The 22,913-nt window shown below is 36.6% G+C and overlaps 1 protein-coding gene across 1 annotated transcript in view; it reads right to left on the bottom strand.

Annotated features, from left to right (window-relative positions):
* The window catches only part of ipo11 (importin 11), a 197,257-nt gene that overhangs the window by 156,755 nt on the left and 17,589 nt on the right, over positions 1-22,913 (bottom strand). The window contains exons 4-5 of the mRNA XM_077222607.1: positions 16,366-16,438; positions 9,189-9,392 (exon numbers count right to left, since the gene is read on the bottom strand). Coding sequence (XP_077078722.1) covers positions 9,189-9,392; positions 16,366-16,438 — 277 coding nt within the window. The remainder of the gene's footprint in view (positions 1-9,188; positions 9,393-16,365; positions 16,439-22,913) is intronic.

Genomic DNA, 22,913 nt, shown 5'->3' with positions numbered 1-22,913 from the left:
AGTCCATCACACGACACTCATTTATTATCCATATTTTCACATTCAACAGAAGCGCATAGCTGTTCTATCTCAATCAGTAGACTGCTATTTGATATATTGCAAAATGCAAATGTTCTTGCTATGAAAGACGTCAACATCCTCATTTTAGAGATCAAAGACCATCTGTAGAATATGCCAAAGGTTTCCAATTTGTGCATCCAAAGACAACACTTTTTTTCTGCACAATTAGTATTCAAATTTTGATCTACACTGCAAATGCTGTTTAAATTTGTCAAAAGGCTCAACATAGTTATTTGCCATTTGCAAATGTATCAACTGTTGGAAAGACCAGGTGGCAAATGATAGTTATTATAAGAGCAAATGATGTGTAGACCGTGAAAAGATTTTTTTTTTCAAACTCTCCAATAGCGTGAGGGTTTTTTTGTTGTTATTTGTGCATTTATATTGACAAGACAGCCTAGCAACAGCTGAAATGATCAGAAATTACCAAAAAACAGTGAAGGTACAGACGTAATCATCTGAGAGCACATATGTTCACATTAGAGATATTATGAGAAGCATACCATGTGTTTAATGCACAGTAGTTACCAAATTACCATGGAAACATTTTATTCTAATCTTTTAATATATAACATAACATGTATTGTTTTTAGAAGAGTTCTGCATAATCAAATCATTACAGAGCACATTGAGAATACTGAAATGACCATTAACAGAAACAGTAATTCATGTCATGCTACAGATCAAATGGAGGGATCAGCACAAACTAATTATTTCCTGCCTCTGCAAACTAATTTAGCACAGTATAATAAGTAAACGTTAAAACTAAGTGTAGCCTCTAAATGGAAACTTGAATATTTCACCTACACTGTGGATTTACAGTCAAAAGTTTTCCCAACAAATGTGTGTGGTAGCATTGACATCAACTTCTTAAACTGACAGAGAAAATAATCACAATTGAAGACTGGCAGTGAGGATGAGGAGCTGTTCGGTGTCACTTGCCCTCGCCCAAAATTGAGGTCAGGGAAGTTTTTTTTAAATTGTTGGTTTGACTTGAATGGATATACTCCATGGTAAATTTTAAGTTCAACAGTGGTCTGCTTCTGGTGCCATTCGATGATTAGAACTAGGGCTGTAACTCCCGATTATTTTAATGATCGATTAATCTATTGATTATTTTTACGGCTAGCCTAGTCGTTTTATCTATTGATTATTTCTAAAATTACTCTAATTATTTTCTGGCCAGTCGATGAATCCTTTAGTTAACCTCCCGTAACTTCTGCCATTCATCTTTCAACGTTTTATTCAAACATTTTCTCATAAAATACAAATTTTTAAAATACCAACATAAAATAATAAGTGCCAAGAATTAAAATAAGCAACACGAATGTCCATGATGGCTGCATACATAGTAACTGTTTGGGATTAACAGCAAGGTGTGAGTCTTGAAATTTTTCTATCATTCAGCAGATTAAAGGTATGGTAGGCAATTTCGAAGAGGCTAGCAGCGAGCTAGCTTAAGATCCCATCCAGTTTCATTAAATGGCACATACTGGTATAAATTGCGCAACAAATGAATGGCACCGGTTTGTAACGATTTAAAATACATGGGGTGGAAAGTGATGTCACAGCTCCCAAATTTTGGAAGCTCCCTAACTGTTATATCTGCGCAAAGAAAATAGTTACAGTGTTTGTTAAATGGCACTAAAGCAGCAGAATATCACTAATATGACAAAATATAGGAGAAGAGCTTCCAATAAGATAAATACTTATCCTTACTTAGCGTTCATATCAGTTAACGTGATGCTGCCATTAATGTTAAAGGCCATTTGGCAGGGTTAATTTTTCAACGAATTTTTTCAATTTGCTTGTTGGTAATAAACATTTAAACACTTATCCATTGTATATTATGTTGTTGGGTATCACAAAACGGAATATAATACGAAAAAGTAGATACTATTTTACAGCGGTTTGCAACGATTCTCCTTTCCCCCACAATGCATTGCATTACGTCACCTTGGGGAGAGAATTTACCAAAGACCGCCTTCAGAGCATTGAAAGTGACTAGAGAGAGACGAGTAGTAGACGAAATGATACAGATGGCAGATTATAGATAATTTAAATAGATAAATACATAGATATAGATAGATATATAGACTAGATATATAGATAGACAGACAGATATATATAGATATAGATAGATAGGCTAGTATATGCGGCAACTGCACATCCAATGGCGCGGGCGCCTCTGACATGCGACCAACTCTACGTTGTCAATCTACCTACTATGTATTTCTATCTATTTATCTATCTAGCTGCTAGCTATCTATGCTAGCGTTATGCTATCTGGCTGTCTGCCTATCTCTCTCTATACCGCCCACACAAGCACCTGCCAAACACAGCGACAGACACGCGGCGGCTACGTTTGCAACAACATTTTCACCGGAGGAAGAGATAAACGCTTATGGTGTGTTCACCCCGAACGCGAATAGAGCGTTAAATACGCCTCTAGTTAGACGCTTGAACATTCGCTCGAGTTCAAATTTTTCACCTTGCGCGGCAGACGTTCGCGGCAAACGCGTCGCCCAATTCGCATCATTCACGACGGCCGGCGCGAATGATGCGTCTATTCGCGTCTTTGAATTGAGTTTGTATGTAATCTACTCGCGCAAATAATTAAATTCGCGTTCGGTGTGAACACACCACACTCATATAGCTAGCATGATGCCTTCTATTTCTAGATGACAAAGACAAAGTTTACCAGTACTACGACACTATGACAAAGGTTACCGGTACTTATCTGAACTAACGTCATAATCACTGCCCCTAGATAAAAAGACCGATTTTTCACTCGGTGCTATTCAATGACAGTAAAAAAAAAATATGTGTCGTAATTGTGCACTGCTGCTCGTAGACTAGCTCCAGTGCAAAAGATAGCAACTCACCAGGACACTTCACCAACTCTCCACTCATTCTCCTCGGACCATGCATTTAATTGGCTTTAACCGCCATCAGTTCTTGGCAATTCCTCATGTGCCCTCTCACGTCTGGCAGGTTCAAAATTATACGGCTGGGGGCCATCATACATGTTGGCTCTTGCCACCTCTTCCTCATCCCAGTCAGACGCCATATACTAGACTGAGGCTACCTTTCCTCCACTTCTCCCCAACGTGACGTCATCACCGAATTGCGTAAAAAAAACCCGTTACAACCAAAAACGTAAAAAAATGGTCTTTAAGACCATTTTTGAGACATTTTAAAAATGATATAGATATCTTGAGTGATTTATGTACCCATTAATCGACAGTGGTGGTTAACCTGCAACATGGCCTTTAATCAAACAATCTCTTACTGCTCTTAAATTAATAACTTCAGTAGCTTTAATAAGACTCATTGTTAGGGCTGGGGCGGTATGGATTTTTTGTAACCGCGGTTGAAAAGCAAGATATTCCCGCGGTATAGCGGTAACACACACATTCTTTAGCCTTTAAATATCTTTGCTGCATTGGATCAGTCTGCTTTCTAGAACAGCCAGGAGCTTTCTAGCCTCGCGGCAGCAGCGCCTTGCATGCTCGTAGACCTTAAAACAGTCAGCGTCACGGATGCGGTTTCGAAAATGTATCAAAAAACGTTGGTGCGGATGGATGAGTTTTGTGATGCGGTTGTGGATGAAATAATAATAGCCCATCCGCGCATCTCTAATACAAATGGAATGTTATTGTGTCATGGAACATTGCGCTCCCCAACTTGCGAAAGATCGTATCTGCTCCATCAAAGTTTTGTTTAGAAAACCTTAAATCCATGCAAGACACAATGTCATTAGAATCAATTAATCATGTCATTAGACACAACGTCCACATGTGCAGACCAATGTGTTTTTGTTTTTTTGCGGTGATGACGGTGACGAGCTCAGACCCGCGGTTGGAGTCACGTGACCGCGGTAATGCGGTAACCGTCCCAGCCCTACTCATTGTATATTTAATTCATGCAGACTGTTGTTTTATTTGATTATTCAATTACTGTTGTAGGCTATTATTTACCCGAATACTACCGTGAATAATGCCTGGTCAAACCGAACACCACTTTTGGCCTCTGCACATCAAGAATTTGTCTAATATAAAATACTGGAAGCGTACCTGACAGTTTCAACGGTGCTCAAGGTTTGTATGATTTGTCCCATTGATGACGATTTATTTTATCTCTCCTATTCCTTACCTGGGTTGTGAATTCACTCTAGCACTCAATAAACGCAATTTACAACATCAGATAAAAGACATACCAGAAAAATGGCTCAAAGCTTTTAAGAGAAGTTGAAGGAAAAAAACAGACGTAATTTTTCTCAAAAACAATTTCATACTATGTGTAGCTTTACAGCAAAAAGGCAGATTTCACTTCTTAAAGTTTATTAGCAAATAAATCCACAAAGTGACACAAAACTACCTGAAACAAATTTCTGACATTGGTGTGGTGAGCAATGCCAATCCATCATCTTTATATCCAAGCTAACTTTCACAAAATGCTTAATTTTGCTAAATATTTGTGCTGATTCCTGACAAAACACAGAGGCAAAACTTTTCAGCGTTTAACAGGCGACGCTTGTTCTGTGCCGTTTCATTAGCTAGAAGAAAGATTACAAGCAACATTGCTCCCAAGTTGCCAAATATTGCGGAATACAGCATACAGCTGCAGTTTACATACAATTCCCACCTCCAGATGAATATTGTCACATGTGCACACAATTAAACATGCATATGACAGGTGTTCGGTGCCTAGGCTAAATAAGAAATATCAGTTCTGGAGCTTTAAGGCATATGGGGCCTCCAAACTTGGGAGTTATCAACAGCAGAGCACCTGGCATGTCTCATTACAATACAACCACTGGAGAATTATACTGAGCTCCAGGAGCCTCTAAAAGCAAGTGAACACTTGTTGAATATTAAACGATGCTGTGGGGTTCAGGAGCCACAACGTCTACGGATAAGCGCTCTGGGATTTACTATGGCATATCTCTTACCAGATGGGAAGCATAACAAAAATATGTCATATGATATCATTGTACCTGTAAACTACTTTAAAACACTGACTCACTTTTAAGGCTTGTTCACATCAAGTGCAAAAGTGCAAGAAGTTTTTGCTTGATTTAATTCAAAATACAAGCCATTGGATAATATAGATTTCATTTGCTTTGTTACACTGATAAATATAGAAATGTATATTGCGGATTAATGAAAAATACAGTGTAACTTACAGTCAAGCCTGATCCCTGTCTATACCCTGTTTGTTTTGCGATAATGGCTAAAAACCAAAGAAAAATAAACAAAAAAAGCAACAACCAAAAAAACAAATCACTACGAACTATGAAAATATATTGCTTTTCATTTTACTACTTTTTGCTCTGCTTTATCACTGCTATTCTTTTATATCATCCTTGCACTCAGAGACCAATTATATCAACCGCTGTCAGCTCCACACTGTACAACTTTAGACATGCTTTCTTTCTGTAAATGCTTATCAAAACAGAGACAAACATTTTTAAAAACAGAGTTTGCACAAGTGTGTGTCCAGGACATCAAAACAGTAACTGTCATTGAGTTGAAGCGCTGCTGAAAATACTCTTTTTATCCAAACAATGTCATGAAATTGAGAGAAAACATTTCTCCTAATTGACCTTACAACTTGTATTGTTAAGGATCAACGCTGTCTTCTACATCATTGCCTCTTTAGCCCCACCAGCCTAGTCGCACATGTAATAGGAGGTAAGTGAATACGAGATATATGCAAACACAGGATTATTCCAGCAAAAAAAAAACTATAAACCGTTCCATTCCATGCCGATCTGGCCCAGCCTGTACACATATGGTTTTGTTTTCCACTGTGGGACTGACAACAACCAATCCTGAGTGGCAACGTTACTTCACGCATTCTAGCAGCACGGTTAGCATGACCATGCTGAGAATTCCGGGCCGGGAACAATTTATAATTGTCCCATGTCGTACCAGGCTCCTAACCGTTCTTAGAACCATCCAGCCCGACGGAGGAAAAGCGGCTTATGTTTCACAGTTGCCAAATGTTTCAATGAAATAAACACCCTTCAGTAGCGTCTTTGTTTTAAACACTAATATAATGCAATAACTTCCTCACAAATCCATGAGGGGGATAAGGAATACATATAAATAAAGATGATTGATTACCACGCTGTCGCAGACTGGAGTGTCCTTGGGATTTGAAGTGTAGGTTTGTTGTCTTCTAAATCGGGATCAGATTCTGGCACAAATGCTTATGGCTGAATTTCCATTTTTCCGGTTGCCATTTTTTCAACATCAGAAGTTTTTAAAACAATTCCACATGTGTAATGATGGGTCACGGGGATATTGAAAATTATTTTAAGTAAAACTGTCACCCAATCACAGCAGTGGGCATTTACTTCCAAGTCTTGAATGCGGCATGCCTTTCAAAACTGAGTGTTACAAAGAGAGGACCAAAAGCAGGATAGAAAATAGCCTATTACTTCTAAATTAGGATGTTGTTTGATGGAAAAAACTTGATGACATTATAAAGTGGACATCAAAGAACATTATAATTAAAAACAAAATACAGTTCATGAACCCTTTAAATTATTTGAGACCATGTTATAACATGTGCATATAACCTACTTGCTGATCATCAACAATTACAGAAGATCCCATGTGACAAAACACACAAGCTCCTCTCATCCAAGTGCTTGTCACATCAGTCACACCTAAGGACACATCATGTCAAGGTGCATTCATATATGCCACATAATGTGTGGCTCCACTAATGTGCTGAAGCACACTTTGAATTAGTGAGTCACGGATTTCCTCTCTAAAAAATTCAATGCTAATATGACGCTGGCGGTGAGCCTTATGCCTACACAATAAAATCAGATCTGTTTACGACTATGGCTGATGACTATAGTTCCCATATGGACAATTATGTCTTGTTAGCCTGCTCACACCCACTAGTCATTAATCTTTCTTTATTACAGTGAGCCATGGACATAGCTTTATTAGTCTATATGAAAAGTAACCTGTCCTCTAAAGTCCAAACAGTATCTCAAACAGCAGCCTTAAAGTTACACTCACGTAAAAATACAAATTCTGTGATCATTTACTCATTATTATGTCCATTCAAACCTGTATGGCTTTGCACTTAAAGGGATAGTAAAAAATAAAAATAAAACAATCTCAAAAACTGTTTGGTTGCCAACATTTTTCAAAAATATGTTCTTTTATGTTCCACAGAAGAAATTCAGAAATTCAAAGTTTTTCCATTTATATGAAGACATTTCTCAAAATTTAGCCATTTTTGGGTGAACGCTCTCTTAAAATAATTATGTTTCATCAAATTTTGCAACAGAATTTTTGTATTAATTTTGTTCAGCATAAAATTATAAATAGGACTTGAAAAAAACAAAAAAATGACAGCCGGGCCTTATTAGCCATTTCGATTTTTAAGCTATTGTTTCCGAACTGTTCGGTCTTGTACCCAGGCAGCCATTTAGTATATTATCAAGCAGTGTTCTTCATTATAATAAAGTAGCAAATATTACAATAGCCTAATTGACTTAAACTTACAGATACTGTAGAAGAAAGACTGTCCAAGTAGTTTCTTTCTTTAATGAAGTGTATGAACTTTTAAGGGTTCAGGGGGAAGTCATGCAGAAATGTACTAGCAAAAGAATTAATAGTGAAATTATTTATAAACAAGATCTAATTAAGTTGTAAGTTCTGCTTTACATGTTTAAAAAAGCAAAAGCAAAATCATTTCCTGGTTGGGAATCACTGTTCTGAGGAAGCTCTTCACTGTCGACTGGTTGTGACATAAAGAAAAGTGTTTGCAGGGGTCAAATGAAAAGTATTTCTTAGTGAAGAAAAAAGGACCTGCATTAACATGAACAAATGCCAGTGATAAATCACTTGTCAGAATGACGAGTCTACCTGCAACTTGGTATGGTACAGGTGTCTTATCTCCGCAATTCTAGCGGCCAGTCAGAACGCCAGTAAAATGTAGAAGAGAGGGAAAAATGTGATTCAGCTTGAAGTCAAAACATGTGCTGATATTTCAAACAGGAGTGCTCATACATCTCCTGTGAGGCTCAGGGAACTGGGGCAGAGGGTGAGCATGTGCGCAGCTTAACAGTGCCTTCTAGAGGCAGGTGCTTGTAGAGCGGGTAAAATGACGAATTATAATCCATGTCACTGAAAGTTGCTAAAACGCTCTCTAATAAAATAAGGTGGGAAATGGAGAGGAAAATAATAAGAGAGCAGAAAGCTCTTTGGAATAAAACCAGCATAACATCCGGGTGTGCAAAAAAATGCTGAGGCCTGGTTGAGTTCCGTTCATAGTGTGTTGAAACTCACGGTTATGGTAACGGCCATGACATTTCCAAAACACGTTCGAAGCAGTTGACCAATCACAACACACTGGTCCAGCCGACTAATCAGAGCACATTGCACATTTCAGAAGGAGGGTCTTCATAGAGACCAAAACTAAACAGAGCGTTACTGACAGACATGGAACTGACGGAGAGGTGCTGCAATATTGCAATATATATGAAAAATAATGTGATTTTTGAACATTTAACCATGAAAAGCTATTCTAGTAGACCCCAAAAACAGATTCAAGAATTTGAGGGGGGAAAAAAAGGGGTATAATAGGATCCTTTTTATAACAACATTGATTTAGGAACCATAAGAGTAACAAACTTCACAAACATTTTAACAAATTAATTTTCATTAACTTTTCCAGTTGTGATTACTGGACGAGAATTTAATTTCACTTAAAAGCACATTAATAGAGCTGGTGTTGGAGTCATATTTAAACTTTGGGAATTTCCATGATGCTTTAACAATAAATTAATTTCCTTTTTGGGTTGCATTTTAAAATTTCCACAGCGCTCTAAGAAATACTTTATTTTGCTTTGTCAATCATTTTTGACCATTCTCCAAGGCAACCAATTACCTACATAGTACTAGTTTCATTTCTCTTGCATCACTCCGTGGTCTCTTTCTTCTTTAATAATAAACTCATTTAAAAAATAATCAATATTTCACTGAAAATTACACACACAAAAAAGAAAAAGCGACACATAACAATCTCGACCAGCAGGTATAATTCTAAGAAAAAAGGTTGAGCAGAAAATAACAAAGCATGAGGACTCTACTCACATCCTGGAAGAGTCTCCTATCGGTTGCGAGGCGTTTGGAGGCCAGAGTCTTGGTGACGTGATAGAATGTGAGCAGGGCTCTGTGCTGCTGAAGACTGTCCTGAATCTTCACAGACTCCAGTAGAATAGGGATCAGCTCGGGCCACTGCCGAGGACAGTCCAGACGTGCCACTTTAGCGATCAGCACTGCTATCTGAGTGGCGATCTGCAATACAAAAGCAACTTTAAGGGGATTTCAAGGACACGTCCAGTAGCAGATTTAAATTAGAGCCCGACCGATATATCGGCGGACCGATATATCGGCGGACCGATATTATCGGCCGATATTAGGCATTTTCCTAGCTATCGGTATCGGCGCTTATAATGGCCGATAAATTTTAAAAAATGCGGGTGTGGTGATTCATGTAAGGGTGGCGCTGCCAATAAAGCACCTAAAAGCTGTCACAAAGAACTGGCAAAAGTAATGATTGTGAATACATCAAATATAGCAAGGAGACATTTTAATTGTTTATTAATAAACAAGTGTTTTCAGTCAGTGTCGCTGCAAAGTTGACGACGCTGACTCGCGATCTTCAGTGACCGCCAGAGAGAAATACACATTTCATACGGATTACAGCAGAGAGCAGTCTGTCTTTCGTTTTAAATTGTTCTGTTTAAAAGTAGACATTTCAATATAGATATATTTCTCAGGTTTATACGCTGAGTTTCGGTTCATTTACGCATGAGACGACCTCCAGTTCACGCGCCGACGCCTCCGTGTCGAGATTATCTATTGTCCGCTATATTTACTTCTAAATTATTAAATCCAGGCAACTGGTTGATGAAACATTGATTCAAATTAAGATACAATTAATACAAAACGAAATTCACTTTAATGAAAGGCTTTGTGTCTTCTGTTTGAGGTCTCTGTGAAAGTTTTAAAGCTCTTTAGTGCCACTTTGCAGAGCTTGTCACGTCCATAACATTGTTTTTTTCCTCATAAATGCAAACACGGAAAATAAAATAAAATAAATATTGTATGTTCTGTTGAGAGCCAACCCTTCTTCATCCAGTGGGTAGTAGCCTATTACTTTTGATTTGCGCAGTGTAATTCACAGAATTGCTGCCAGCCTCTGTCATGTATTGTGTGAGCTTGTGACTATTGCAAGCTCGCAGCTGAGAAGTCCTGATTGTCTGCTATATTTACTTCTTATTTATTAAATCCAGGCAATTGGTTGATGAAACATTGATTAAAATGTGTTGCGCGAGCGACAAATCTCCGACAGTAAACCGATGCTCCATTCTGCTTTGTAACGGGCCGCGGGTAAACAGCTGTTGTGACGCGAGCGATAACGGCCGCGTCCGGTGTACACAGTGTTAAAACTCATTCTGCCTATAACGCTACGTTACAACATCAAGCAATATTTCAATAATTTATATAATTATAACACTTTGTTTCACGTTTAGTACATTTAGCTTACTACTTATTTAAAATAGTATAAAAGTACTGTAGCCTACATATGTAATTAAAAACCTTTTCATTATGATATTATTAATTTTACTTTAGTAAAAAGATCTGAGTTCTTCCTCCACTTGTAGAGATTAGAGGAATTAAGACTAAAAATAGAAGATAATAAGGTTTTGTCAGTGACACTTTTGATATATTTATTGATACAAGTTATGTTTTATATGACGTGACTAAATTAAAAGACAAAGTCGTTAGTGAAGATTATGCAACATTATTTAGAATATAATATAATATAGCATGCAATGCAAACTAGTTTGGTTACAGCTCAAATGTATCATTCTCATTCAATCATTCACCCTGCCTCCATTAGATATCTTTAACACACAAGTGTTTGATCACCACATTTGAGTGATCATTGCAGAACTTTTATATTTATTCTGTTTATACTGTGTATTCTATATACAGTACCCATCAAAAGATTGTATACACCAATAGGAAAGTGTCCAAACGTTTGACTGGTACTGTACTATAATACACATAATATTGCTACTGTATTTTCATATACACATAAATAATATCGGCCGATATATCGGTATCTGGCTTTTTTTATCGGTATCGGCCCCCAAAATATGGAAGCTTGTGTGTAGCAATATTCAATTTGAAATGTAATATGCAAAATGATAATGCAATATGTAAAATGACAATCCAATATGTAAAATGGCAATGCATTTCTGTATTTAAATTAACATTTTCCATTACATTTGTGCAACGTTTGGTGCAAAATGAAAATGATAATTCAATTATATAATATACATTTGCCATTTCATACATATGTTTTAATATGTAAATTGAATACATATTTTAACGCTTTGTAAGTTGCAAAATTAAAATTAAAATGTATTAAAGAAATTATTAGATCTGTTTAAAATGTTCAAGCAAAAACTGTAGCAAAATGATCATTTAAATGTTATTTTTCTTAATTGCATTTACATTCACAGTTAAGACACTTGCGATTGCATTATCATTAAATGTCCCGCAATGAATGTAGCAAAATTCAATGTGCAAATTGAAAATGCATTCCGAGCCGATCACACCCCTGCCCCGCCCCCACCCTCCCGCTCTTGTCAATCACTGCGTGAAGTTGGCCCCGCCCCCACCTAATGCAAAACGTCGGCAAAATAGGCTCAATCGCTTTTACTTCATTTGTGCTGTTACTTTGCTTTATTGTTTGTGCTGCTTCGATTTTTTAGATATTCAAAGAATATTTATAGGTCATTCTGAGGTCACCCAGCCCCCCACATCCTCCAAATAAAATAGTCTCGTTCGTTTGTGCCGGTTAAAGTTTTGTTTGTGCGGCTTCGGTTTTTAAAATATTAGACCAATTATAGACGATAGTATCAAAACCCGTCAGATTCCGTGATGACCCTATATATTTATAAATATCTGATCAATATGCTTTATAAAATAGAAAAGGGAGATGGTTAAACATCACATGAGTCACTTTATTGAACATTACAGTCAGTTATGAAGAAATGAAGAGCGGTCAAATTTTTTGGTAGCTATGAATTTGACCCATCATATTCTGTGATCTCAGAGTAGGTGCATTTGTAAAGAAAACCTGTAAGATCTCCAACATTATTGGGTAATTATAGTTAATAGTAATAAGAATAAAGTTAAGCATACGTGTATCAGACAATGAGAATATTTAATACAAAACGAAACAATCATTAACACAGTCCTGCATCAGACAACAACAGCGCAGCATAATGTTGACATCAAACGGGTGATAAAGCAGAACATTCTCCCAGACGGTCCAACAACGCACTGGTTCTATCAGAAAGGTATCAGCTCTGCCGCCGCCATGTTTCCTTCCAACACCTCAAAATGTTGCCGAGCCCCGCCTTGATGCAGTGATTGACAAGAGCGGGAGGGAGGGGGCGGGGCGGAGCGGGGCAGGGGCGTGATCGGCTCGGAATGCATTTTCAATTTGCACATTGAATTTTGCTACATTCATTGCGGGACATTTAATGAAAATGCAATCGCAAGTGTCTTAACTGTGAGTGTAAATGCAATTAAGAAAAATAACATTTAAATGATCATTTTGCTACAGTTTTTGCTTGAACATTTTAAACAGATCTAAAAATTCCTTTAATACATTTGCATTTTTATTTTGCAACTTAGAAAGCGTTAAAATATGTATTCAATTTACATATTAAAACATATGTATGAAATGGCAAATGTAAATTATATAATTGAATTATCATTTTCATTTTGCACCAAACGTTGCACAAATTTAATGGAAAATGTTAATTTAAATACAGAAATATATTGCCATTTTACATATTGCATTGTCATTTTACATATTTCATTATAATTTTGCATATTACATTTCAAATTGAATATTGCTACACATAAGCTTCCATACCAAAAATCCATATCGGTCGGGCTCTAATTTCAATCACAGCTGCCTGTGTGAATATATCAATATTCTTTTAAATGTGCAATTAATAACTACTGAAGTAACAGTCCTCACATCCTGTGGGCATTTAGCCCTTTCAAACATGTCTTAAACGGTTATGAGATTTAAATGAACCCTTTTAATTAAATTAATTAATCCAATATCCCTAAATGCAGAAGTGTTACCACCATTAAAGCAGCAATTTAAGCAATCAAACTTTGAAATGATGGCTGAAATGAAGGAGACGACTTATAATTCTTACACCATATTTACATGTAACCAAATATTCACTACTGAGGGGGGTCAGGTAAAATGTACACATTTTAAAATTATTAGCTGAAAAAACATTCATTACCCGCTGATAACTAGAAGTGGTGCATCCACCTCAATGTCCTAAATTGTCATGAATCTAATTAATAAAAATGTTTAACATATATTTATGTTAAATAATGATTTGTAGGCCAATAATACTGAATTCTGGATGAGATGGGTAACCAATGGTTTTTGTGGCAGAAACTATGAAAATAAAACTGTGTGTGAGTGGTGCACAATTGTTTTTGTGTGCTATTTTGTTTTGTGTATGTTTTTGGCAAAACAGTAATCTGTTCTGATTATCTCACACTCAATGCAAATTACACAGCAATGTTCTAACCAAGATTATACTTGCAAATTAGACCAAAGTTCCAAAATGTTCCATTATAGTGATCTGTTTTGTAATAATAGGAAAAATTTGTGGCACACTCTGTACATACCAAAATAAATTCTCCTTTACAAATATGCATTTAGCATACACTTCTTTTCAAAGTAACTTACAATGCATTTAATATACATTTCACTATTATGTGTGTTTCCTGGTAATTCAGTCCCTCCAGAAAAACGCGATTATGCGATCGCATGATTTAGTGCATAATCAGCCAAATATTTATGCGGAGGCCGCATTTTTTCGCCGCATAAATTGCCGATTTCCACGCAAAATATGCGGGGCTTGCATGATTTGATAATCCCCACATTTTCGTTGCAAAAAAGTCACATATATCTTAGCAGAAAGTTGAAAAATGTTGCGTTTGCTTCACACAAGAGCAGCCATTTCCCCCTGTTGCCATGAAGTGACGTAATTACGCGACATGAACATCATCGAAAAGCTGTAAAACAGGAGCACACTTTATTTTTTTATATTTTATTTATTCATTTTTACAGAAGTTGTAGCATATTCCTTTTGTAAAGCTACAGATCTTGTTTGACTCATCAATATTTTGTAAGATTGATGTTTTTATTTAAGTCTGAAATAAAACAAGATGAGAACTGAAATATTCCAGCACTTTCTGTGATGTAGTATGCTTGTTTATCATAGGAAGTAATAAGAAATGACTCTTTACATTAAGGTAGTAATCTAGTGAGAACAGGGTGTTGGGGAATCACTTTTTTTTTCATTTTTTCATCAAACCGCAGTTTTTGCAAGTTTCCACAATTTTTGCAAGTTCCTGCAATTTCATCGCATAAAATTGCATAAACATCCCGCATATTCCATCGCATTTTTTAAGAAAACGGGCTGCATAATCAAGGATTTTTGCCCGCAACAATCACAAAACAACTCCGCGTTTTTCTGGAAGGACTGGTAATTAAACCCAATACCTTAGTGTTGATACTGGTGTGTCCAACTACCAAGTTCAGTTACCGAATAAAAAACAGATAAAATAAATGAATGAATGTATGAAAAAACATCATTATTGCAATTTTCACAATTCTCAGAATTGTGAGATATAATCTCGCAAAGTCTCGAAAAAATCTTGCAAGAAAAAAAGTCAGAAACATAAGCTGACCATTTTCTCAGAATTGTGAAATATAGACTTGCAATTGCGAGAAAAAAGTTAGAAGTTTATATCTCACAATTCTGAGAAAAATTTAAGAATTGCTAGATACAAACTCGCAATAGTGAGAAAATAAGTCAGAATTGCAACTTAATTCAGAGTTGTTGAACAAACTCGTAATTGGTAGGAAAAAAAGTCATAATTGTGAGATATAAACTCACGATTCTGAGAAAAAAGTAAGAATCGCTTGCAAACTGGCAATAGCGAGGAAATAGTAAGTCAGAACTGAAAAGAGAGATTAAAAAGTCACAATTACCATTTTTTTGTTTTTATTCCCTGGTGGATACATGCTTCAAATGAATGTATTTACATTTGTTTTTCCACATTTTGTTTCAACTTCGTCATCCATTTTGGAAATAACAAGGCAGTGTTTGTGTACTATATCTACTTAATTCTCTAAAGTCTCAAGATATTTGTGCAGTGTCAGCCATGGTCTATAATAAGAAAGCACTTTTAAGCCTACAATTAATTTGAATGTGCATGTGACGTTACTCCACAACAAGAATTGAGCACAGTCATTAGCCAGTAATAAACTAAACAGTGTTCGATACAAACCCATCAAAAAACCCTGCACAATACAGACATAAATGCAGTAAAAAATACGTAGCAAATGAGAAAAATATTATGATAAATGCGTGTTTAAAAGATACATTTCTGTACGTTACGATACGTTACGTTTTGTTGATGTTGATTTTGAAGAAATGTGGAGGACAACACAGTCAATTATATTGACAAGTTAAAAATATAATTGACTGTGTTATCCTCCACATTCCTTCAAAATCAACATCAACAAATAATCAAGACGTTACATTCTCCTTAACTTACATTATCACAAGAGTTATTAGGTAAAACTGCATCTAAATATGAAATGGGCAAAGCTATTATAAGAAGAGCAGATGTTGATCCAAATCCATGTATGTCACTCCTCTTTATTATAATGATTCAGGCTTTATTGAAAATCAAGGGTTGAATTAATGCAATATATAAAACAGCCCCCAAAAAAATCAATGTCTCCAGCATTGCTCAATAACACATTACAGCACAGACTTTAAGTGCTTTTTGACTCCAAGCCCATTGATCTTTCACTAGAATCACAGATCAGACTCTCCACTAAACAGAAGAGTTTAATGGTACTCAATCATGTCTGGTAGTTCATTTTAATGGTCGACTGATCATAAACAGGACAGGTAGAGCATATGGTCAGGGAATGAACTGCATTTCTCTTCATGTGGGGTGCGTGTGTGTGTGTGTGTGTGTGTGTGTGTGTGTGTGTGTGTGTGTGTGTGTGTGTGTGTGTGTGTGTGTGTGTGTGTGTGTGTGTGTGTGTGTGTGTGTGTGTGTGTGTGTGTGTGTGTGTGTGTGTGTGTGTGTGTGTGTGTGTGTGTAACTGTATGTACTCACTAACCTGGTTGACTGGCTCATTAAAATTAGTGATGAGACCTGCACGGAGGGATGACTTCTCTTCTTCTGAGAGAGCACTGAAGAAAAAGAGAGAAGCACAGAGTGTGAGAGGTAGAAAGGAAGTTGTCGATACTGAATCTAGTGTCTCTGAAATAGAGCAAAACAGTGGCCCCAAAAAGTATATGGACAACTTCTGCCATATTTAAAAATGTATGAATGTCAATGTCATCGCATTTGATACAAAATATCAATACAAGTGACATTTATTTTTAATAAAGATAGCCCAAGCAGTCTTTTCAAGCAAAATGCTTCACAAAAATAACTTGCAAACAAACTTTAGAACAACTGATATCATGATCAATTTTTAAAAAAGCATACACGCGGTGCTCTTTGTAGATTGCGTTGGTCACTTTGGAAATTATCCGGCAGCGTCGGTGTTCTTTAATTTGAGCGTTGTCAGTAAATCACCCACATATCTTCATACTCCAACCTGCACTTTTTTGGAATTGCACTCTCATACTAATTTGCCCTGTTTAGTAAATCTGGCCTTTACTCATCAAAGATTCATTAAATAATTACATTACATTTGAAATGTTATCAAATATTTTCATTTCAATTAAATGCTGTTCTTTTGGACTTAGAATGATTTCTGAAGGATCATGTGACACTGAAGACCGGAGTAATCATGCTGAAAATTCAACTTTGCCATCACAGGAATAAATTACATTTCAAAATATAGTCAAATAGAAAAAAGTTATATTAAATCGTAATAATATTTCACAATTGTACTGTTTTTACTGTAATATTTAATAAAATAAATGTAACCTTGGTGAACATAAGACACTTCTCAAAAACATGCAAAAATCTTAAAGACCCTAAACTTGCAATAAAAAACTTAAATATTTTATGAACTCATGTTTTTCCATTTAAAATTCTGTGCAGCGACAATAACATTAAAACACCTGTACAGATTGTTCTAAGATGTCAGAGAGAAAATAAATCCCACCCTTTAAACCTACAGCATCTTTCAGGACTGAGCACTTTTGTACAGCTGAGTAGAAATCTCCAGCGGCTCACTCACTAACTAGAATCTGACTGAAGAGTTAGGGAATTACAGCAGGGCAACAGCCTAAAATTGATTAGTGCTTCTGTCACCTGTGGCCTCCAGTCAACATCTAAAGTAAGAGTCTATCTGAATCAGCTGGTCTGTCACCTCTGAAGGCCGGAGGACAACACGACAGAGCAACCACACACAGAGGTTTTAAAGAGCTTGAGTTATGCTGGACTCTTGATACTGGGACTGTGCTGTCTCATACAATCAAAAATGTCATTTTTTTAATGCATTCAAGCATATAATTAATTTCCAATAATTGGAATGAATAGTATGAGACTGAAACAGTTCTCTCACATTTACACTCTCTCATGTTTCAATTATGATCCAATTTGAATGGCAATGCATCGGTCGTTATGCATTTGTGTGTAATACTTACAATAATATTTTTGTATCATGAGGTCTATAATATCGTGAGGTAGTTGGCAATAACGAGCCCTACTTAATTCATAAGAGATTAATAATACCATACAAATTTAACTTTTACAAATGCTGCAAGCAGTGAACATACACAACGTTCCTACTATCTGACAGAAATCGCTGAAATTGTTCCTAAGAAACAACTCTTTCTACAGCACATCACCCCAGGCTCTGTAAACACACACCGAAAAAGAATCCGAACATTGCCCGTGGATGTTAGCCAATCGGAAAAATTGAATGCAGTCCTCTGCCAACAGATCAAGTCATAGGCTAGAACAGCAGTTGGTTGCGAGCCACACCTGGCTCTTTGACAGAAATCATGTGGCTCGCCAGGTCTCATACCCTTTACCAACAAATGATCGATAAAAAATTAGACATCACTAGAGAGTAGGGATGGGCATTTTTGTAAATTTTTAATTTCGAGCACTGATTGATCTCAAAAACAAGTGGGTCGGGCGTGTTCGTTTTTTTTTATAAAACGCTGTAACGAAAATTAGAATTGACAAATAAAAATATGACATGCAAATATGTCTATCAAAATAAGAAAGTATGACTAATTTATGGCTCTTAATGTGGTATCTTGGAATGTTAATGGTTTAAATGGCGCCATTAAGAGAACTAAATGCTTGGATTATTTAAAGGATTAGTTCACCTCAAAATGAAAATTTGAAAATGAAAAAAGAGGGTCTTATCTAGCGAAACAATAGGTCATTTAAAAAAAAAATATATATATATATATATATATCGATATACTACTACAGGAACTACATCGAGCCTGACCTTTCAACGTGATGACATAGTTCCCAGCGTGTTGCAGATCAGCTCAATCCGAACAATTGTAGTTAAAAAAAAAATGTTGTTGTTTTTTTGAAAATGACCTATCGTTTCGCTAGAGAAGACCCTCTTCCTCAGCTGCGATCGTGCACAGTCCGTTGAAACGTTGGTCGTCATTGAAGTCCATTATCCGAAGAAAAATCCAGAAATGTTTTCCTCAAAAAACTTAATATCTCTTCCACTGAGGAAAGAAAGACATGGATATCTTGGATGGCATTGGGGTGAGTAAATTATTAGAAAATTTTCATTTTGAGGTGAACTAATCCTTTAAGAACTAAGCAAGCATCTGTTGTATTAATACAGGAGCTTCATCTGAAAGCCTGTGACGTACATCGTTTTAAGAATAGGCACTATAAATTAGTTTCTTTTTCTTCATCTGCTAAGAAAACTAAGGGGGTTCTGATATTAGTAGCTCGACGCCTTCACTTTTGCATACATTGTTCAAAGAGTGATGCAGACGGTCGCATTACCTGTATACTCGGTACATGGTCCAATATTAAATGCGCTTTTGTTTCAGTTTATGCCCCTAATTAACATGATAGTGCATTATAGCAACAGCTTGTTCGTGACTTTTAGTGTTTTAGTGACTACTATCTTGTGATAGGCGGTGACTTCAATGCTGTGCATAATCCCCTACTTGATAGGTCTCAAATATCTCACTCTGATTTAACCTCTTCAAAGCTGTTCAATGATTTTATAAAACGGGTCAATGTGTGCGTTATATGTAGGGCTGGGTATCGTAACAAAATTTTCGATACTGATACCGATACCTTGACTTCGATACCGGTTCCTGAACGATACTTTTTTCGATACCAATTTTATCAACATAACATTACCTTAAAAAATTTTTTTTATTTTTTCAGTTTGTTGACTTTTTTACACTCATATTTTGAGTCTGTAAAAAAGCACCAATGCTAAAGTTTTCTATGTTTCCTAATCATTTAACAACATGTATTCTTTACTTCAATGAGCTCATTGTTTCTGCCTTAACTTAATGCATTGTTTAACAATGAAACTGAATGAAAATTAATTGAAATGCATTACACACAGTCACCCCTGATAACAGATCACTCTAAATTGTAATTTAGACACATGCATTTTCTGTAAAGCTCATTTGAAACGATATGTTTTGTGAAAAATGCTATACAAAAAAATGTGAATTGAATTAAATATAGGCTACTGGGGTGCGGGATATATGCCTCGCACTCTGCACACATGAAGCTTGCGCAAAGCACTGGCAAAAGTAGCCTAATGATTATGGATGTGTCGGGAAACGATAGCAAGGAGATATTTTAATTGTTTATTAATGAACAAGTGTTTACTAAACGTGTTGGCTGCAAAGATGATTATTGCGAATTTGCGATGCTGACTCGTCATCCCTGCAGTAGTGAACGCACCCGCGCCTATATGGATTAGGTAATCAAACTATTTATTTCTAATTGTTTCGTTTAAAAGTAGACATATTTTGAAGATATATAGAACTATTTCTCATGTCTGTGAGGCAAGTATCCTATACGCTGAGTTTTGGTTTATATGTGACGCGCTCCAGTTCTTGTAGTCGAAGGCTGATAAACTTTCCACTCTCGAGTGTATTCTGTGCGCTTTTAAGTGCCTTATCAGATTTACCGTGTTACCGGTCTTGGCAGCAATTATCTTGTCAAAAATATTGCATCGTGTGCTTATGGCATCGAGTCGGGTAAATAGGTACACTTTTGATCATTTCCACATATTTTCTATCTATCTGATTTGGACGCTTACACACACACACACACACACACACTACAGCCTCACGTGCGACGAGCCACGTCTCTGGACAGCCGCGTAAACTAGTGTTTTCCGCCACAGCCAATCATGCTGCATGTTTAATGTTTCACTGAAGTTGACGAGATTAACCACTTAGGTACCGAAACTTGGTACCGAAAAACAAGACATGTTTCGATACTCGGTAGTATCGAGGCAATTCGGTCGGTACCTAAAAAGTACCGAACTCGGTACCCAGCCCTAGTTATATGGCGATTAAGGAATGATAGCGCTAAAGACTTTGATTCTTTTCAGCTCGCCACAAATCATACTCGCGCATTGATTATCTGCTTGTATCACCTGCTTATATTCCATTTATTGAAAACGCTGATATATTACCCCTTCTTCTTTCAGACCATTCCCCGGTAACTTTATGTCTTCTCCCATTTTCTGCTCCCTCTGGACGTAAACGTTGGAGATTTAACACATCCTTACTCCACGACCAAAAATGTATATTGCAACTGCGTACCTCCTTAGTAGTTTATTAATTTGAACAGTGGTTCTTCAAATAATCCACAATACTTCTGGGAGGTAACAAAATGCTTTATTAGAGGGAAATGCATTTCTTTCTCTTCTTTTCGTCAGAAATCTAGAAATAGTCGCATAAATGAGTTGAAGAGACAAATTCAGGTAAACATACATGCTATAAAGAATGAAGACACTTTATTCACCCAACCTGAAGATATAAATCAGACCTTTAAAACCTATTATGAACAACTATACACTTCGAATTCTTCAAGTTATCAGCAATGTACATCTTTTCTTCAACAGTTTCATCTTCCTAAAATTGACGAACATCATCAGGAGATATTAAACTGTCCCATGTCATTTGAAGAATTGAAACTGGCCCTGGACTCTATGCCAAAGAAAAAATCTCCAGGTATTGACGGAATTCCCCCTGAATTAATCTCTGCCATTTGGGATATAGTATCACCGTTTATGAAGTCGTTTAATTTTGCAATCGAAAATGGAATCCTACATAGGGATCAAAACACAGCTCTGATAACCCTTTTACTTAAAAAGGGCAAAGATCCTTTAGAATGTACTAGTTACCGACCTATTAGTTTAATCACCACTGATGCTAAACTTTTCACCAAAACTCTGCTGTTAGACTGAATAAATGCATAGACAGGATCGTTCACTTCGATCAGTCCGGTTTTCTCAAAGGTCGACTGGCGTCTGATAATATCAGGCGACTATTACACATCATTCATAGAACCAATTCTTATCCGGCCTCTTCCACAGTCATTTCATTGGACGCGGAGAAAGCGTTTGATAGAATTGAATGGAGCTTTCTCTGGGCGGTCCTTGAACATGTAGGGGTCGGTCAAGGGTTTATTAAAATGGATAAAACACTCTACAATAGCTGCTCAGCTCGTGTTCTTACTGGCTCCCTAATGTCTCTATCCTTTGCTCTTAGTTGGGGTACTCGTAAAGGCTGTCCATTATCGCCATTGCTTTTTACCTTATCAGTGGAGCCTTTGGCTCAAGCAGTGCATCAGTCATCAACTATACAACCCATTATCTGTGTAAATACCTCACACAAAATTTCTCTTTATGCGGACGATATTTTACTCTATGTTTCCAATATTTCTGAGTCTGTTCCTGAATGTCTAAATCTTTTTAGTATATTTGGTACTCTCTCGGGTTACAAAATAAATTGGAGTAAATCAGCATTAATATCCCTTAATGATGCAGCAAGACAGGAATCCAGTAGCTTAACTCCCTTGATCCCCATAGTTAAACGGTTTACATATTTGGGCATCACTACATCCCCTCCAAAATGTATCTTATCCCAAAATCTAATTATCAAACGCTCCTGAATAAGATCAAGGAAGATTTAGATAGGTGGTCCCCCTTTTGTTTAGCCCTTCATGGAAGAATTTCTACTATTAAAATCAATATACTTCCAAGGGTTATACTTTCTGTTCTCCATGTTACCACTTGCGCCACCCGAATATTTTTTCAAAGAACTCAACACAGTTATTTCTAGATTTATCTGGACCAAGAAAAAACCCAGAATCCGACTTAAGACGATGCAGTGTAAGAAACCTGATGGAGGTCTTTCATTCCCTGATTTTAAGATATATAACACTAGCCTTCCAAACTAGAGCAATCCAAACCTGGGTTAATCCTGATTCTCGGGTTCCATGGCAAGATTTAGAAGTGAATATTACCCATCCGGTTCGACTACAAGATCTACCCTTTTCAGGTGTTTCTAAATGCTCTAAGAAAAATTATGGACCAATCGTTGACTACTCCCTTGAGGTATGGAAATGGGTTGAGAGAAATATGGGAGGCCCCTTCTTATACACCAAAATAACTCCATTGTGGCACAATACGTGTCTGCGTTCTGGTAACAAACCTTTTGTCTTTAGAGCCTGGTC

Source organism: Siphateles boraxobius, unplaced genomic scaffold, assembly GCF_051911475.1.
Source record: "Siphateles boraxobius isolate OS27281-9 unplaced genomic scaffold, OSU_SipBor_1 9, whole genome shotgun sequence".
Taxonomy (NCBI): Eukaryota; Metazoa; Chordata; class Actinopteri; order Cypriniformes; family Leuciscidae; genus Siphateles; species Siphateles boraxobius.
This window is presented reverse-complemented; position numbering and strand designations above follow the sequence as displayed.